A 15031-nucleotide genomic window follows, 5' to 3' on the forward strand; every position below is an offset into this window, starting at 1 on the left:
TTGTAATCTCTCACGTAGTGCAGTGAGACTTAGAGCTTAGTTCAGTGCTCAGTTTAGCTAAAGTTGGTGCTGCTGACAAAAGCAGTTGTCATGTTCCTGTTCCTGGCTACCCCTGTCTTATCCCAACAAAGACTTATTGTACAGCAAACTGGAAAGTTACACAAGTTAAAACTTAAACTTGTTTTATGCAAATCAACATCTAGGTTTCTTTCTCTTTATTGTATTTTGAATTTGCTTTAATTACTGAAGGTGTTGCTGGCAAGTGATAGAGTACTGTTTGTGTACAGTATTTTTAATGAATGCTGAAATTCTGAAATCTTGGATTTCAGGCCTTAATCCTTAAAGAACTCTCTGTTATCAGAGATCACGCTGGCAGTGCCTGTCTCAGAGAACTGGACAAGAGCAACAGTCCCCTTATCATGGCTCTCTGTGGTTCTAAAGGTAGGGATAGCTAAACTTTGGAAGTAGATTGCTCGCTCCATGACTCTTCTCAAAATTACTTGTTCTGTCTTTATAGCTTGTTTTAACAAGTCAGTTGTGCAAGTATTAAGTTCATGTTGTACAGATTTGAAGTGACTCTTCTCAGTAAGTACAAGCTGGTATAGTTAAGTAAAATCAAGCTGATGTGCTAGTTTTTGTGTCTAACTTTTTAGTACAAGTTGAAAAACATCTTGTTGGAACTTTAGATGTTCTTAAGCCTTGAATTAATTAATCAGTAAAAAGTTTTCAGTTGCATTTCTGACTTCAAGTATCTATATCACATAAAAAAATCAACTGGAAATGATATATTAAGAATTGGAACTAATATTTCATAGAATAATAGAGTGGTTTGGGTTGGAAGGGACTTTAACAATCATCTGGTTCCAACCCCACAGCCATGGGCAGGGACACCTTCCACCAGACCAGGTTGCTCCAAGCCCCATCCAGCCTGGCCTTGAACACTTCCAGGGATGGGGCATCCACAGGTTCTCTGGGCAACCTCTTCCAGTGCCTCACCACCCTCACAGGGAAGAATTTCTTCCTCATACCAAATATAAATCTTCCCTCTTCCAGTTTAAAGCCATTGCCCCTTGTCCTGTCACTACATGCCCTTGTAAAAAGTCCCTCCCCAGCTTCCTTGTAGGCCCTCTTTCAGGTGCTGGAATGCTACTACAAGGTCTCCCCAGAGCCTTCTGTTCAGGCTGAACAACCCCAACTCTCTCAGTCTGTCTTCCTAGGAGAGGTGCTCGGATCATCTTCGTGTCCCTCCTCTGGACTCGCTCCAACAAGTCCATATCTTTCTTGTGCTGGGGGCCCTCAGAGCTGAAGGCATCACTGCAGGGGGGGTCTCAAGAATGTGGAGTAGAGGGGAAGAATTCCCTCCCTCGACCTGTTGGTCATGCTTCTTTTGATGCAGTCCAGGATACAGTTGGCTTTCTGGGCGGCAAGCCCATGTTGCTGGGTCATGTTGAGCTTATCATCGACCAACACCCCCAAGTCCTTCTCCTCAGGGCTGCTCTCAATCCATTCTGTGCCCAGGGTGTATTTGTGCTTGGAATTGCCCCGACCCAGGTGCAGGACCTTGCACTTGGCCTTGTTGAACTTCATGAGGTTTACACGAGCCCACCTCTCAAGCCTGTCAAGATCCCTCTGGATGGCATCCCTTCCCTCCAGCGTGTTGACCTCACCACATAGCTTGGCGTTGTCAGCAAACTTGCTGAGGGTGCACTCAACCCCACTGTCTGTGTCACCAACAAAGGTGTTAAACAGCGCCCGTTCCATTACCAACACCTGAGGAACACCACTCGTCAGTGGTCTCCACTTGGACATCAAGCCGTTGACCGCAACTCTTTGAGTTCGACCACCCAGCCAATTCTTTATTCACTGAGTGGTCCATCTGTCAAATCCATGTCTTTCCAATTTGGAGACGAGGATGTCATGCAGGATAGTGTCAAATGCCTTGCACAAGTCCAGGTAAATGATATCAGTTGCTTTTCCCTTATCCACCAACACTGTAACCCCATCATAGAAGGCCACCAAATTTATCAGGCATGATGTGCCCTTAATGAAGCGGTGTTGGCTGTCACAAGTCACCTCCTTATTTTCCGTGTGCCTTAGCATAGTTTCCAGGAAGATCTGCTCCATCACCTTGCCAGGCACAGAGGTGAGACTGACTGACCTGTAGTTCCCCAGGTCTTCCTTTTTTCCCTTTTTAAAAATGGGGGTTATGTTTCCCCTTTTCCAGTCAGCGGAAACTTCCCCAGGCTGCCACAAATTCTCAAATATGATGGATAGTGACTTAGCCACTTTGTCTGCCAGTTCCCTCAGGACCTGTGGATGCATCTCATCAGGTCCCATGGACTTGTGCACCTTCAGGTTCCTTAGGTGATCTCGAACCTGATGTTCTCCTGCAGTGGGCGGTTCTTCATTCCCCCAGTCCCTGCCTTTGCCTTCTGTGACTTGTTTGGTGTGGCTGGGGGACCTGCTGGGGGAAACTGAGGCAAAAAAGTCATTGAGTATCTCAGAAAGTCATTGAGTACCTCAGCCTTCTCCATGTCCTGGGTAACTGGGTCTCCTGTTTCCTTCCAGAGAGGGCCCACATTTTCCCCAAGTCTTTTTATCTCCAACATACCTATATAAGCTTTTCTTGTTGCCCTTGATGTCCCTGGCCAGATTTAATTCTATCAGGGCTTTAGCTTTCCTAACCTGATCCCTGACTGCTCGGACAGTTTCTCTGTATTCCTGCCAGGCTGCCTGTCCTTGCTTCTACCCTCAGCCATCTTCACTACTTTGTTTACTACATAGGTGATCCTCCAGAAATACTAATTTTATACTCAAATTCTTATCTGAGCTTTCTTTTGTTTCTTATGAGGATTTTAAGAAATCTCTTAACCCTTTGCCTTTATTTGTCTGCCTCTAATAAATTGTGGAAAGCCTCAGAGTGACATTTTGTGTTTCTAAAGAAATACTGAAATCTAAGAAGGATACGTTAACTGTATAATTTGGGGTGGCAGGGGGGAGGCATTGTTTGCAAACATGTTCAGCAAATAAAACTTCAGAGTTAGTGACTTAATTCTCTGGGTCTTAATTTGTTCTAGGAATCTTGGTAGACACTGAATCCTTCATGAAAAATATTGTTAAAATATGTTTATTGAAGAAATCGTGAAGCAGAATATGTAGGTTAGGATCATGGGTTGTATAAGACGCAATCCATAATATAAAACAGGATAATATAAGGACTGTAGTCAAATGGTGGTGATGTGAAAGTCATGACAGAAAGAAAAAAAAAAAATTTTTTAAGGAGTTGTTAGCTATATCATAGATTAACTTAGTTGTTAGTCTCCGCATAAATGCAGAAATGAACAGGACAAGTAACAGGAATGCTTCTTTAACTGTTGCAATTCTAAGTGCATTTTTGACGAATTATGAAGCTAAATAATAGAATTTCATAGAAGTGAAGGTAGCTTATCAGAGGAGCAGCTATGTTGCTCATTTGTGAGTGAGATTTTTTTTTTCCTCTTTCTTTTCAGGCTCCTTCATTAATATATCCCAGATGATTGCTTGTGTAGGTCAACAGGCTATCAGTGGGTCTCGAGTTCCTGATGGATTTGAGAACAGATCCTTGCCTCACTTTGAGAAGCATTCTAAGGTAATTCTGTATGTTTTGTGAATTAAGTTGCCTTAAACCATTTTGAGAACGACGCATGATAGGGTATATTGTCATGACATGGTGAAGGAAAAGGATCACATATGGTGAATGTAAAATGTTTTGAATGTGATTTGGGAGTTAACTGTAGTGTTGTGAATTGCCATAGGATGTCTAGTTTGCTTGAATTTTTACAGCTAAGCCTTGCTTAGACCTTTCTAATTTAGTAAAATTCAGGTAAGTCTGGTGGTACATTTTTGGTTTTCTTGAGTCCTAAAAATAGTTTGTTAAAGTTTCCCTCTTGCATTATGTTTCTCTGCACTAAGACTTTTGAGGACAACTGCTGGATGTGTGTTGGTATCTTTAGGCAGGTGAAACATGCCAGATAAACCATTCTGGAGTCTGTTGTGGTGGTTGTTTTTTTTCTTTGTCCACTAAGACAGATATGAGCTACTCTGAACATTCCATGTCTGAGTTCTGTTCTATAAGAGGAAATAAGGAGTCTCATGCACTTCTTAATACAATTCAGTGAGATTCATTTTCTTTTTTCAACTTACCTCAAATCTAATGATCAGTAGAGAGGGTTCTAGTTGCCAGCTGTCAATCTTGTTAGTGTGTTAGTCAGATAACCCAAGTGTCCGATGGTAGCCATGACACTTGCATTTGTCACTAAATGTCCAAATCCCAACTTCTGCGTTCTGTAAGGTAAAATCTTTTCTGAATAAATTAAAGAAGAAAAATACTTCATGGATTGGTTGAGAAGGTAGAAGTTAAATTTGAACTATAGCTTGTTACTGGTCAAGAAAGCACTGCCTGTGAAATAAAAACAAAAAGTGATCTTCTAAGATGAACCTCTTTCTAGCCTATACATTGTTCTGTGTAATCATGGAGGCAGTTTGGTGTTATTTGACTTAAAGGGATGCGTGCGTAAAGTTAACTGGCAAGAACTCTTCTCGGAGGTGAGAGCAAACCATTTGAAAAAATTAGTTATGTGTATATCTCCAGTCATATTTTTTGTGGATTCTGTAGTCTTCAGCACTGCAAATAACCTTTGCTATACTGTTGCAAAATGAACATTGTTACCACCTTTCCAATTTTTTGAATTTTAAGGGAGGCTGAAGTGTTAGGAGTTGGTGTAGTGTTTGCAAAGAATAGCTAGAAGCATGACAAGGCTTGGAGGAGGAGGAAGAAAGTCTATTGGATTAGTTTGGAAGAACTAGGCAAGGGTTTTGAAGCCTTTGTTCAGATCTAAAATACAAACATTTAACTTCAAAGCTAAATGCAGCTGAAATGATTGCTCTGTACTGAGTAACTACCCAAAAGAATTTAGATGGCATACAACGTGTTTTTCTGTAACATGAACACAGAACGTACATTGCATTTTAACTGTTTTCTCCTGCTTTTCTCTGTAGCTCCCAGCAGCAAAAGGCTTTGTTGCTAATAGCTTCTATTCTGGGTTAACTCCCACTGAATTCTTTTTTCATACAATGGCTGGTCGAGAAGGTCTGGTTGACACAGCTGTAAAAACAGCCGAAACTGGATATATGCAGGTAACTGTCAGTGGAGTGGGGATTTTATCAGTCTTGCAAAAGGAGGATATTTCTTATGTGCATGTTGAGCTGAGGAGTGGAAGAGAGGTGCATACATTATGTCTGTCTGTGTGTGTTTAATGTACAGACTAATTTATACTGTAAAATACGTGACTTTGCTCTATTCTGCAGTAGATGTGAGGTTTGTAAACCAGAACTTAGGCAATGGTACAGTAACATGCTTGTATTAAGCTGTTTTGTCTTGAGTATGCATGATAAAAACCCTTGCTCGATAGAATTATTGAGGACTACTTTCTATGTAATGTATGTTCCTAAAACCCATGTGAATGATGAAAGTTTTGTCCATACATTATAACAGAGATTTGAGTGGCGAGTACTTTTTCAGATACAGTATTTCAACAATGAGAAACAGAAAACACAAATCCTTGATTTGGGTTATTTAAAAAAAGATTGTCTGGATGACAGAAAAACAGCTAAAGCTTCCTTTCAGTACCTGTCGTCTTTAGGTAACGGGCACCTTGGTCAGGTAGACTTGGACTTAAAGTTCTGTAAGGTGTTAAGTGTCTTTGACTGTATCTTCTGTGAAAATAAATGTCCCTACAACAAGGCTTCTTGCTTGAAGTTGTGAGACGTCAGTGAAAATATTTATATTTAAGTAGTATTTTAAGTATAGTCCTCTTCCTGGTGTAACAGGCAGTAGAAAAGCCAGGATATGTGAGGCTGGAGGCATGTTCAGAGATATGCAAGTAACTCTATGAAGACTGAAATCGGTTCCTTTTGGGGTGCGTGACTAATTAGACCGTTTGTCTCCCAAACCAACAAAATAATGTTTGCATGTGTGTAAGTACATACAAATATATATAAATATAATAAGCAGCCTGAAAAATATTTCTCCTCATCAACTTTCATCCTACATGCATAAATTGTAGCACTTGAACTTTGGAATTTAAAAAAAAAAATTTAACCTTTTTCCTCCTCAGTGGAAAAAAAATTGCCAATTTATGTTCTTTAGCGAGCTGATTTACTTTCATAGAACAATGAAACGTATCTTTCAAGTAGAAACATTTTTATCTACTAATGCTTCATAGCATGCCTTCTTTTTGGGAGGTGGAGGAAGGAAGATGACAGTAAAGGGATTTCCTAATACAAGGAATTAACATAAGAGAAGTAGCTAACACTGATAGAAAAAAAGCACCTACTGGCTTGGTCAGATGAACTCTTTGCTTTTTGTCAGTGAAAATAATGGTTGACTGGTTTTACTTCCATATGTAAAAAGAGTTGTATCTCTTGAGAAATAAACCTGGTAGGAAGAGTATGAATATTCTGTCAAAAAAAACCCCCAGATTCCTCAGAGTATAATAGGTTCTTGCAGCTTAGCATTAGGTTTCCTATATGATGGAATTTCTAAATGTGGAGAATTGTGGTGTTGCTTTAAATTTTCTTGTTGGCTTTCATGTTCTGGAGAATGTACAGTAAAGCCCTGGGGATAACATATGACTCAAAATAGGTTTTCATGCCTGTTAATCACTGTGTCAGATTTATTTCCTGAGTCCAGTTTCTAGTACTTTCTGCAATCCAAATCAATAGCTGTTTTTAAAAAGATCCCATTTACTTTCCTTGCACTTTTTTTCTTTTCTTCCCTCCTTCAGAGGCGGCTGGTAAAATCACTTGAAGATCTTTGCTCACAGTATGATTTGACAGTCAGAAGTTCTACTGGTGACATTATACAGTTTATTTATGGAGGAGATGGCTTGGATCCTGCAGCCATGGAAGGGAAGGATGAACCGCTAGAATTCAAGCGAGTTCTAGACAATATCAGGGTAAGGGTTACTGAAATCTCTGTTGGAAGTGCGAAAAGACTATTAAGCATGTAGGAGGAAGTGTTAATTGTGGGCAGAATTGTTTCAGTTGAAGTATTTATTTTTAAATTGCCTTTTTGAGTGGTCCTGAACAGTCTTTCGGCATGTGTATACTAAGAATTATAGATTTATTTTTTTCTTTTACATTAGAACAGAGCAACTAGGACCGAACTGTGTATAAGCTGTGAAAAATGGAATTTTCTTCTGTGCTTAGACATAGTTCTAGGGCCTAATATCTGACTCACTAGATAAATTAGTACTGGCTTAGTTGGGTACTAGATTGGACTTATAGTACACAAAGTAATTCCTTGTTAAATCAATATATGTATGTTCTTTGTGTTGAACTGCTTCTTAAGTCAGAGGCCTGATGTGTTGTTGAAATAACTCTGGACTCATGGTGATGTCTGAAGAATGGTATTTTTTGGTTTTGGTTTTGTGGTTTGTTGGTTGTTGTGTGTCTCCTATCTCCCCCTGCCCCCAAAGATAAAAGGCTTTTGCTGAAATAACTATTCAGGTTTCTGTAATGTGGGTGTAATCAGTTGATAGAATTAGAAACGTGTTAGTCTATGCTCTCAGATTTACATAAGCAAGTAGAAGTGTATGTGGACCTTCTTTTCACAATAGTGTGGTATTATATAGTAAACAAACAAACAAACACCCAACGAAAACTAAAGAATGCTGTTAATCATTTGTATGTATCTATATTCTGTGTCTTTACAATGAAATTTTTGGGCATAAGTTTTCTGTGAAGAAGTAATTTTCTTCCTCCTAAGGCTGTATATCCATGCCGAAGTGAACCGGCCCTTAGTAAAAATGAATTGGTGTTAACATCTGAGTCCATCATGAAGAAGAATGAATTTCTTTGCTGCCGAGACAGTTTTCTGCAGGTAATTATCTCACTTCCTTATCACTCTATGATTTAACTTTTCCATATAAATTAAGGAAATTAAATAAAATTATCTTATCAATCTGTAGGAACAATGGCTGAATTTTATGCATTGGTAGCAGGAGTAGTTGTTCAGTAATATATTTCTGTACATTTAGGGGGCAGGGAGGTAGGACTAGGAATTTTAATTCTTATTATGGTAGTTTTTCACATTCACCATAGGAACATTAGAAATGAGAGAAAAATCAGAAAGTGATTTTTGAGTAGAAGGTGCTGCTGATCTGAGATACCGTGCTGGAATTTCTCTACATAGCAAAACGGTACAGTAATTATGTACTTCCCCTGGGACGTCAGAAACGAAATAATACTTACTGATTCTGTGTAAGAAACCACTAGGACTGAGTCTCATGCCCCATTATTATGCACATGTTTTGATGTTACCAACTTTCTGAATAAGTGGTTTTACATATTTGCCTGTTTTTCTGTAACAGAAACACCAGCTGTACTTTTACACCGATTTACCTTGCTTGCTTACGATACTAACCCAGCAGAAAACTTGTGTCATATGAAGTACTTTGCTGGACAGGGCTTATCATCTGGGGAGTACTTACGTCTTTTAAGGATGAGTGAATGGTCACATGACTGCTTGGACTTTGAATTGTAAAAGTCAATTTATTGGCAAGAGCATTAAGCAATTTTAACATTTATGAGAGCAACCTCACTTAAATCTACCTTGGGAGACAGTAGTAGAAATGGTCGAATTAAACTTCCTGTGAATGCATAAAGCTGTTAACCTTCATGAACCTTCTGATTAGTGGCAGTGCTGAGAACAACATGGATTTAGTGACCTGCTTTTGAAGGCTTTCTTTTTAATAGATCAGAGTGCTTCAGGGCAGAAGGTGACAAAACTAGTAAGCAGTTGTTTATAAACTTGATTTGCAATTATGTTGCTAGAGCAGAGTAGAAAAAATAATTATATCCATGCTTGAAATATGCTGTAAATCTTAACTGCATCTCTGAAGGAAAGCGAGGGAAGAAAAAAAAAAAAGGCAATATACTAATATCCAGGTTTGGAGATGAAGCTGTTCTTTGAGGTGTATGTTTTATTAATTGTATCAGGAAAATCTAAATAACTGCTGTTAATTTCAGAAGCACAGATATGGCTACATGACCTTAGTAGTAATTAGTTTAACTTAAGATTTTTAAGTTTTAGATACTGTTACATTTTCTTCTTTCCTTTTTTTTTCTGTTCATCCTTGAAGACATTAACTGAGACAGGTTATGAAAAATATAATGAGGTAACTGTAGCATGTGTGTGCACTGTGTGAGCTTTTAATGTTAGTGCTTTTTAGCTAAAGATCTGTGTATAGTGCTAAAGTAACTGATTAGCATATATACATTACTGCTTGTTAAATTATAATCTAGGCATTCATCACAATAATTTACCCAGTTTCTTTTTAATGGTGAAAACCATGACACATTAATTAATCCCCATAGTTAAATTTGAGGATTTTGAGGATTTGAGGAAGCTTACTTGTAGTACATGACTTTCCTTTCTAAAACTAATTTTTTCCACCTTTAGGGATATTAGCATATTTTTCTGCTGTTTTCCTATCCCTTCCTCCACTTTTCCCTTCCAGAACAGAGATATTGCTGCTGTTTTGCTGAGAGGTTTCTATAATGGGCTTATCCACTCTCATCCAGACAACAATATGTCTTAATAACCTTTTTCAAACAGACTAGCGTTTGTTCTGCCTGCACCCTGTCCTCACTGGAGGGAATTCAACAGATGAAAAAGCAGATTGTTGGCTGGCACAGTTTCAATTGTGTTAATATTTTAACATATTTGAGTATATTAAGATACAGGTAAAGGGAAATTTTTGTTTTCTTATTGAAACTGGGAAAATCTTTAGAAACCCTCACAATTTTAAAAAAAAAACAAACCTTAATTGTTTTTCTATGTTTTTTTGGAGATGATAAAATATGAGTATCAGGGAGTGTGGTGCAAACATGGAAAAGGCTCAGCACACAGCCAGTCAGTGCTGGCATATGTAGAGCTGACCTAATGGGTCTGCCTGGACTTGAATGTGTTACTGCTGAATATTGTGGGATTTTCTGTACCACTCTGCGTTTCAGTGGGCTTCTTAACTGTGAGGTTTCTTATATTAGCCGTGCTTCATGTATATAAATGATCCCACTAACTTAGGTGCTGGGAAACATGATGCAAACACCTGGGCAACTAGCCTTTATACCCTGGACTGGTATTTTGACTATACACTTGCTCTGTAGGAGCTGATAAGGTCCACGTTGAGCCAGAGCTTACTGAGTCAGTTTGATGCCTTTTTGTTAAACTGGTCCAGGCTGAAAGACTTTATAGGTTTAGACAGTGTGGAAGAGCTGATGGTCTGTTAAGCTCACTCGGAAAGCTGTGCTTGTAGAGGACCATGTTGCACTGAAGATAAGTCTATAGAGACAGACAGGCTCAGCAAAGTGAGCTGCGTTTTCATTCTATTTGTAGCATAGGCTAATCCATAATTTGGATAAACTTCCAACAGATAATTGAAAATTGAGAGGAATAGGTCATTTCCTCTTTTAGTTCTTGTGCATGAATAAAACTTTTGACAATGGAAAATAAATTACTTCAGCGATTTATCTTTTATTTCTCGCCATTTTTGGCTCTAGTGTATGGAAATAACGTGTCATTTGAGTATCTTATTTTTACGATTCAGAATCATTGTAGAATCATAGAATGGTTTGGTTGGAAGGGACCTTAAAGACCATGTGGTTCCAACCCCTGTGCCATGGGCAGGGACATCTTCCACCAGACCAGGTTGCTCCAAGCCCCATCCAACCTGGCCTTGAACTCTTTCAGGGATGGGGCATCCACAGCTTCTCTAGGCAACCTCTTCCACTGCCTCACCACCCTCACAGGGAAGAATTTCTTCCTAATATCTAATCTAAATCTTCGCTCTTCCAGTTTAAAACCATTACCCCTTGTCCTGTCACTGCCTGCCCTTGTAAAAAGTCTCTCCCCAGCTTTCTTGTAGGCTCCTTTTTAAGTACTGGAAGGCTGCTCTAAGATCTCCCCAGAGCCTTCCCTTCTCCAGGCTGAACAACCTCATCTCTCTCAGCCTGTCTTAACAGGAGAATGATGTGTAACAATTTATATACTATGTTGGAGATTTTTTTTAAAACTTTTTTTTAAATATTTTGGAACTCGGGAACTGTCAAAGAGGAAGAGTTGACAGTAAATAGTTTGCCATAATGCTATTTGTAGTTGTATGCTGTTTTGGTCTTAAGTCTGCCCTAGTATGGACTTTCTCCATGTGATCACATGACCAATTATTCAGCCAGTATGACAACTTATTTTGAGGAGTTGGTGGTGGTGCGGTTATTATTACTGTCCCCTGGTTTCATGTGAGTAGGTGAAAACTTATAAGAACTTGGTCTTCGGTGTTCTGAAGGGAGACGTTAGTGATATACTTTCTGCCCTCTTCCCCTTCCACTACTCCCTTCATGCCCCTCCACAAAAGAAGCATCTTTCAAGATAGAATTACTTTTAAAGTCTCTGCTTAGTGCTTTTTTTTTTTCTAGATCAAATGTTCTAGATGATCTTCTGCGAGTTCTGCAATATTCCTTTTTTTAATGCACCTGTAGTAAAAAGATTGATTTTTCTAATACAATATTACTGCTTAACACGTCTCTTAGGAAATAAATCAAATTATCAATTTTGTGCAAAGATTTCAGGGTTAAAAACCTTTAAAATGGCAAAATATTTCATTCATGAATTAATATGACTTACCATAGGGCAGAAGGGGCAGAAATGTATGAATGCATCCTGTTGCCATCCAAATGGGGAAACAACTTGAAGCATCCATTCCAGCAGCACACTTCTGTTGTTGGTTCTTTCATTTGAACTTTGTTCTAGTATTCACAGAAAGTAACGTACTATCTGAAAGTACCTTGAATACCAGTAAGAATGTTGCAGTTTTGGGAATCTGAGAATTCTGTTAGAATGTAATAGAAGTGTTTTGATAATGATCTATTAATTTGGTTGTTAAAAAAAAAAAAAGGCAGACACTCAAATATTTACTCAATTTTGCGAGTAATTTTCAGTGCTCAGCTACTGCAGTGGTTGGAAGGAGTCCAGTACTGAGTGAAGAAGAGGTGATATTGTATAATCATCCTGGTTGTCAGGCAGGACTAATGGGGTGAAAAGGGTTTAAAAGAACTCAAAAATCAAACTATTCACTTCTCCACGGATGCTATCTTAAATCATTGTTGAAGTAAATGGGAAAGATTTACTTTTTGTTTATATTTTGCATTTGATAACCCTGTTATGGTAACAACTTGCACTGAGTCCACTTTTGTGGAAGGGTTTCATCGTGGACCTCGTATTTCGTTACTTGTAGTGTATGTATCTATATCCAAAGCATAATGCCCGAATGATGTTTCATAGAAAAGTTGGATATTTTTCTAACGGTATTGTTTCAATTTATGTTCCAGTAAAGACTGCTGGAACTACTTTTAGGTAAACCTGGTAAGAGAGTGAAAGGCTTATGTACTACTACATGTTAAGTACAATTATCTACAAGACCTCTCCACAGCATAGAGAAGTTATGTGGACTATGTTGGGTAGAGACTGATGTGTATATATCAATTTTGAGGGTTTTTTACCTCCCAAATAAAGTACATGTTGAATCTCTGAGATCTATCCGGCAGATGTCCTTTATATACTTCCTCTCTTGCCACAGTCTTTCCACTCTGACTTATTTTTTAATACTGAGCAATGAGTGAGAATGTGTTTGTGTCAGTATACTCAGAAAATAAGAATTTTGAGAAATTTGAGAATTTCTTTCTGTTTGGTTTTGGTTTTTTTTTTTTGGGGGGGGGGGTTGATTGCAGAAGGAGTTTCAGTAAGTGGTAGGTAGGAAGGAAGGATCAACCAAAGTCAAACCTCTTAAGTGTTCAGTGTATGCTCAGGAAGGATGCTTTTACTCAGCATGGACCATATTCCTCATGTACTGCTACTAACTCGTGGTTATACAAGAGTGAATCTGATTTGCTAAATTCTAGTGTATGTACGTGTCTAAGTTTTGATGTTCCTCTCTTCATATTGTGCATTGTTAATTTATTATTGTAAGCATTCTATTTGGAGCTCTAAGCAAATAACTTACTGCTGGAGACTTCAATAGGGAGACCATGTCTTTGCTTACTGTTGTTTTAATGTAATTTCAGGAAATTAAAAAATTCATCAAAGGTGTTTCTGAGAAGATAAAAAAAACTAGGGACAAGTATGGCATTAATGACAATGGCACGACAGAGGTAAATAATTTCAAGGTGGTAATTATGTAGTTTTTTTCAGTCTTCATAAGATATTGCTTTTCCAACTGCTCTATTCTCTTTTTAGCCACGCGTTTTGTATCAGTTGGATAGGATTACTCCAACACAACTAGAGAAGTTTCTAGAGACTTGTAGGGACAAATACATGAGGTAAGTGTTTAGCTTGTTATTTGCTCAATTGGTTTTCTCTGCCCCCCCACTTGAGTGTTTTTTGCTTTGTTTGCAGTCTAGGAGTGTATTTTGCTGTTTTTACTGTATGAATGTTGATTCTGTTGTGAATGCAAACAAATAAAGAATAAGAAACAGTTGGTGCTAATGACATAAACACTGCAAGACAAAGGTAGAATGCCAAACCAAAAAAAACCCGCCATCTACAGGTGGGCTTGTTAAGGCAGTTGAGTCTTGTGCAACGGTTCTAGAGATCTGACAGAGCTGAGGTTTTTACCTTTCTGTCTTGAGTCATAATTGGATTATTTTGTAGGAGACTGTTACTAATTTGTTTGGTTTCCTTCTACAGTGTAGAAAAAATGCTTTATATTTCATTTCATATTTCTTGAACATGCAAAGCTATCTGCTTGTGTTCAGGCACCTTTCTTCTAAAATAGTAGTAATCATACCAATGGACACAATTTTCTTCTGTGGCTACTTACTACTTACATCCACAGATTGTGTTTTGACAGCAGATTCTGGTAAAAGCCAAAAGTGATAGGATTCAGAGTGAAAGAGGATATTGTTTAACATTTTTACACCCACTGGCAGACATGTTCCCTTCCTCCCCCTCTTGCAGGAGATTGTTCCAAACCTCCAAAAAGTCCATGCAAAATAATGTCTGAATAGATCAGTTTCAAATCCATATGGATTATGATGGTTATTCTTGATCTGCATAAACTGTGAAGAGTTACGTCATGCTTCGTGCTAACGTGTTCCTTGTCGTGATTTAGCGCCAGCCAGCAACTAAGCACCACAGAGCTGCTCACTCACTCCTCCCCGCTCCGAGTGGGATGGGGAGGAGAATCGGGGGGGAAAAAGTAAAACTTGTGGGTTGAGATAAGAACAGTTTAATAACTGAAGTAAAATAAAATATAATACTAACAATAATAATAGTAAAATATATGAATAATAATAATTGTAATGAAAAGGAATATAGCAACAACAACAAAAAGCCACAAACAAACAAAAAACCCCAACAACCCAAGAAAAGACAAGTGCACCATGCAATTGCTCAGGTTAAGAGGCAATGGCCACAAACTGAAACACAGGAAATTGGATCTGAATATGAGGAAGAACTTTTGTACTTGGAGTGTGGTAGAGCACTGGAACAGGCTGCCCAAAGAGGCTGGGGAGTCTCCTTCTCTGGGGGTATCTGATCCCGTGCAACTTGCTGTAGGTGACCCTGCTTTGGCATGGGGCTTGGACTGGATGATCTCCAGAGGTCCCTTCCAACCCCGACCGTTCTGTGATTCTGTGACTTTTAGGTACATGAGCATCTACATGACATACTTTCATCACCAGGTTCTCTAGCCAGGCAGAGATGCCTTGCCACGATGTGGCAGCCCAGATGGGTTTACCTCTGTGTTGCCAGTTACTCTGCTTCCATTGTTGCAGCCACTGCCACGGAGCATTTGCCACCGTCTGTGAATCAGTATAGAGATAAAGTATTGTCCATTTTTCTTGTTCAGTAATGTCTAAAGCCAAATGGATGGCTTTCAGCTCTGCAAACTGACTTGATTCACCTTCTCCTTCTGCAATTTCTACAGCTTGTCGTATA

General features: G+C 38.7%; 1 protein-coding gene across 1 annotated transcript in view; it reads left to right on the forward strand.

The window, feature by feature from the left end:
* The window catches only part of POLR3A (polymerase (RNA) III (DNA directed) polypeptide A, 155kDa), a gene marked incomplete at its 5' end in the record, with an annotated part of 44704 nt that overhangs the window by 15274 nt on the left and 14399 nt on the right, over positions 1-15031 (forward strand). The window contains 7 exons of the mRNA XM_009708263.1: positions 330-441; positions 3510-3628; positions 5038-5175; positions 6825-6995; positions 7808-7921; positions 13159-13245; positions 13331-13413. Of these exons, the coding sequence (XP_009706565.1) occupies positions 330-441; positions 3510-3628; positions 5038-5175; positions 6825-6995; positions 7808-7921; positions 13159-13245; positions 13331-13413 (824 nt within the window). The remainder of the gene's footprint in view (positions 1-329; positions 442-3509; positions 3629-5037; positions 5176-6824; positions 6996-7807; positions 7922-13158; positions 13246-13330; positions 13414-15031) is intronic.

The sequence above is a fragment of the Cariama cristata genome, unplaced genomic scaffold, assembly GCF_000690535.1.
Source record: "Cariama cristata isolate BGI_N322 unplaced genomic scaffold, ASM69053v1 scaffold5009, whole genome shotgun sequence".
Classification (NCBI taxonomy): Eukaryota; Metazoa; Chordata; class Aves; order Cariamiformes; family Cariamidae; genus Cariama; species Cariama cristata.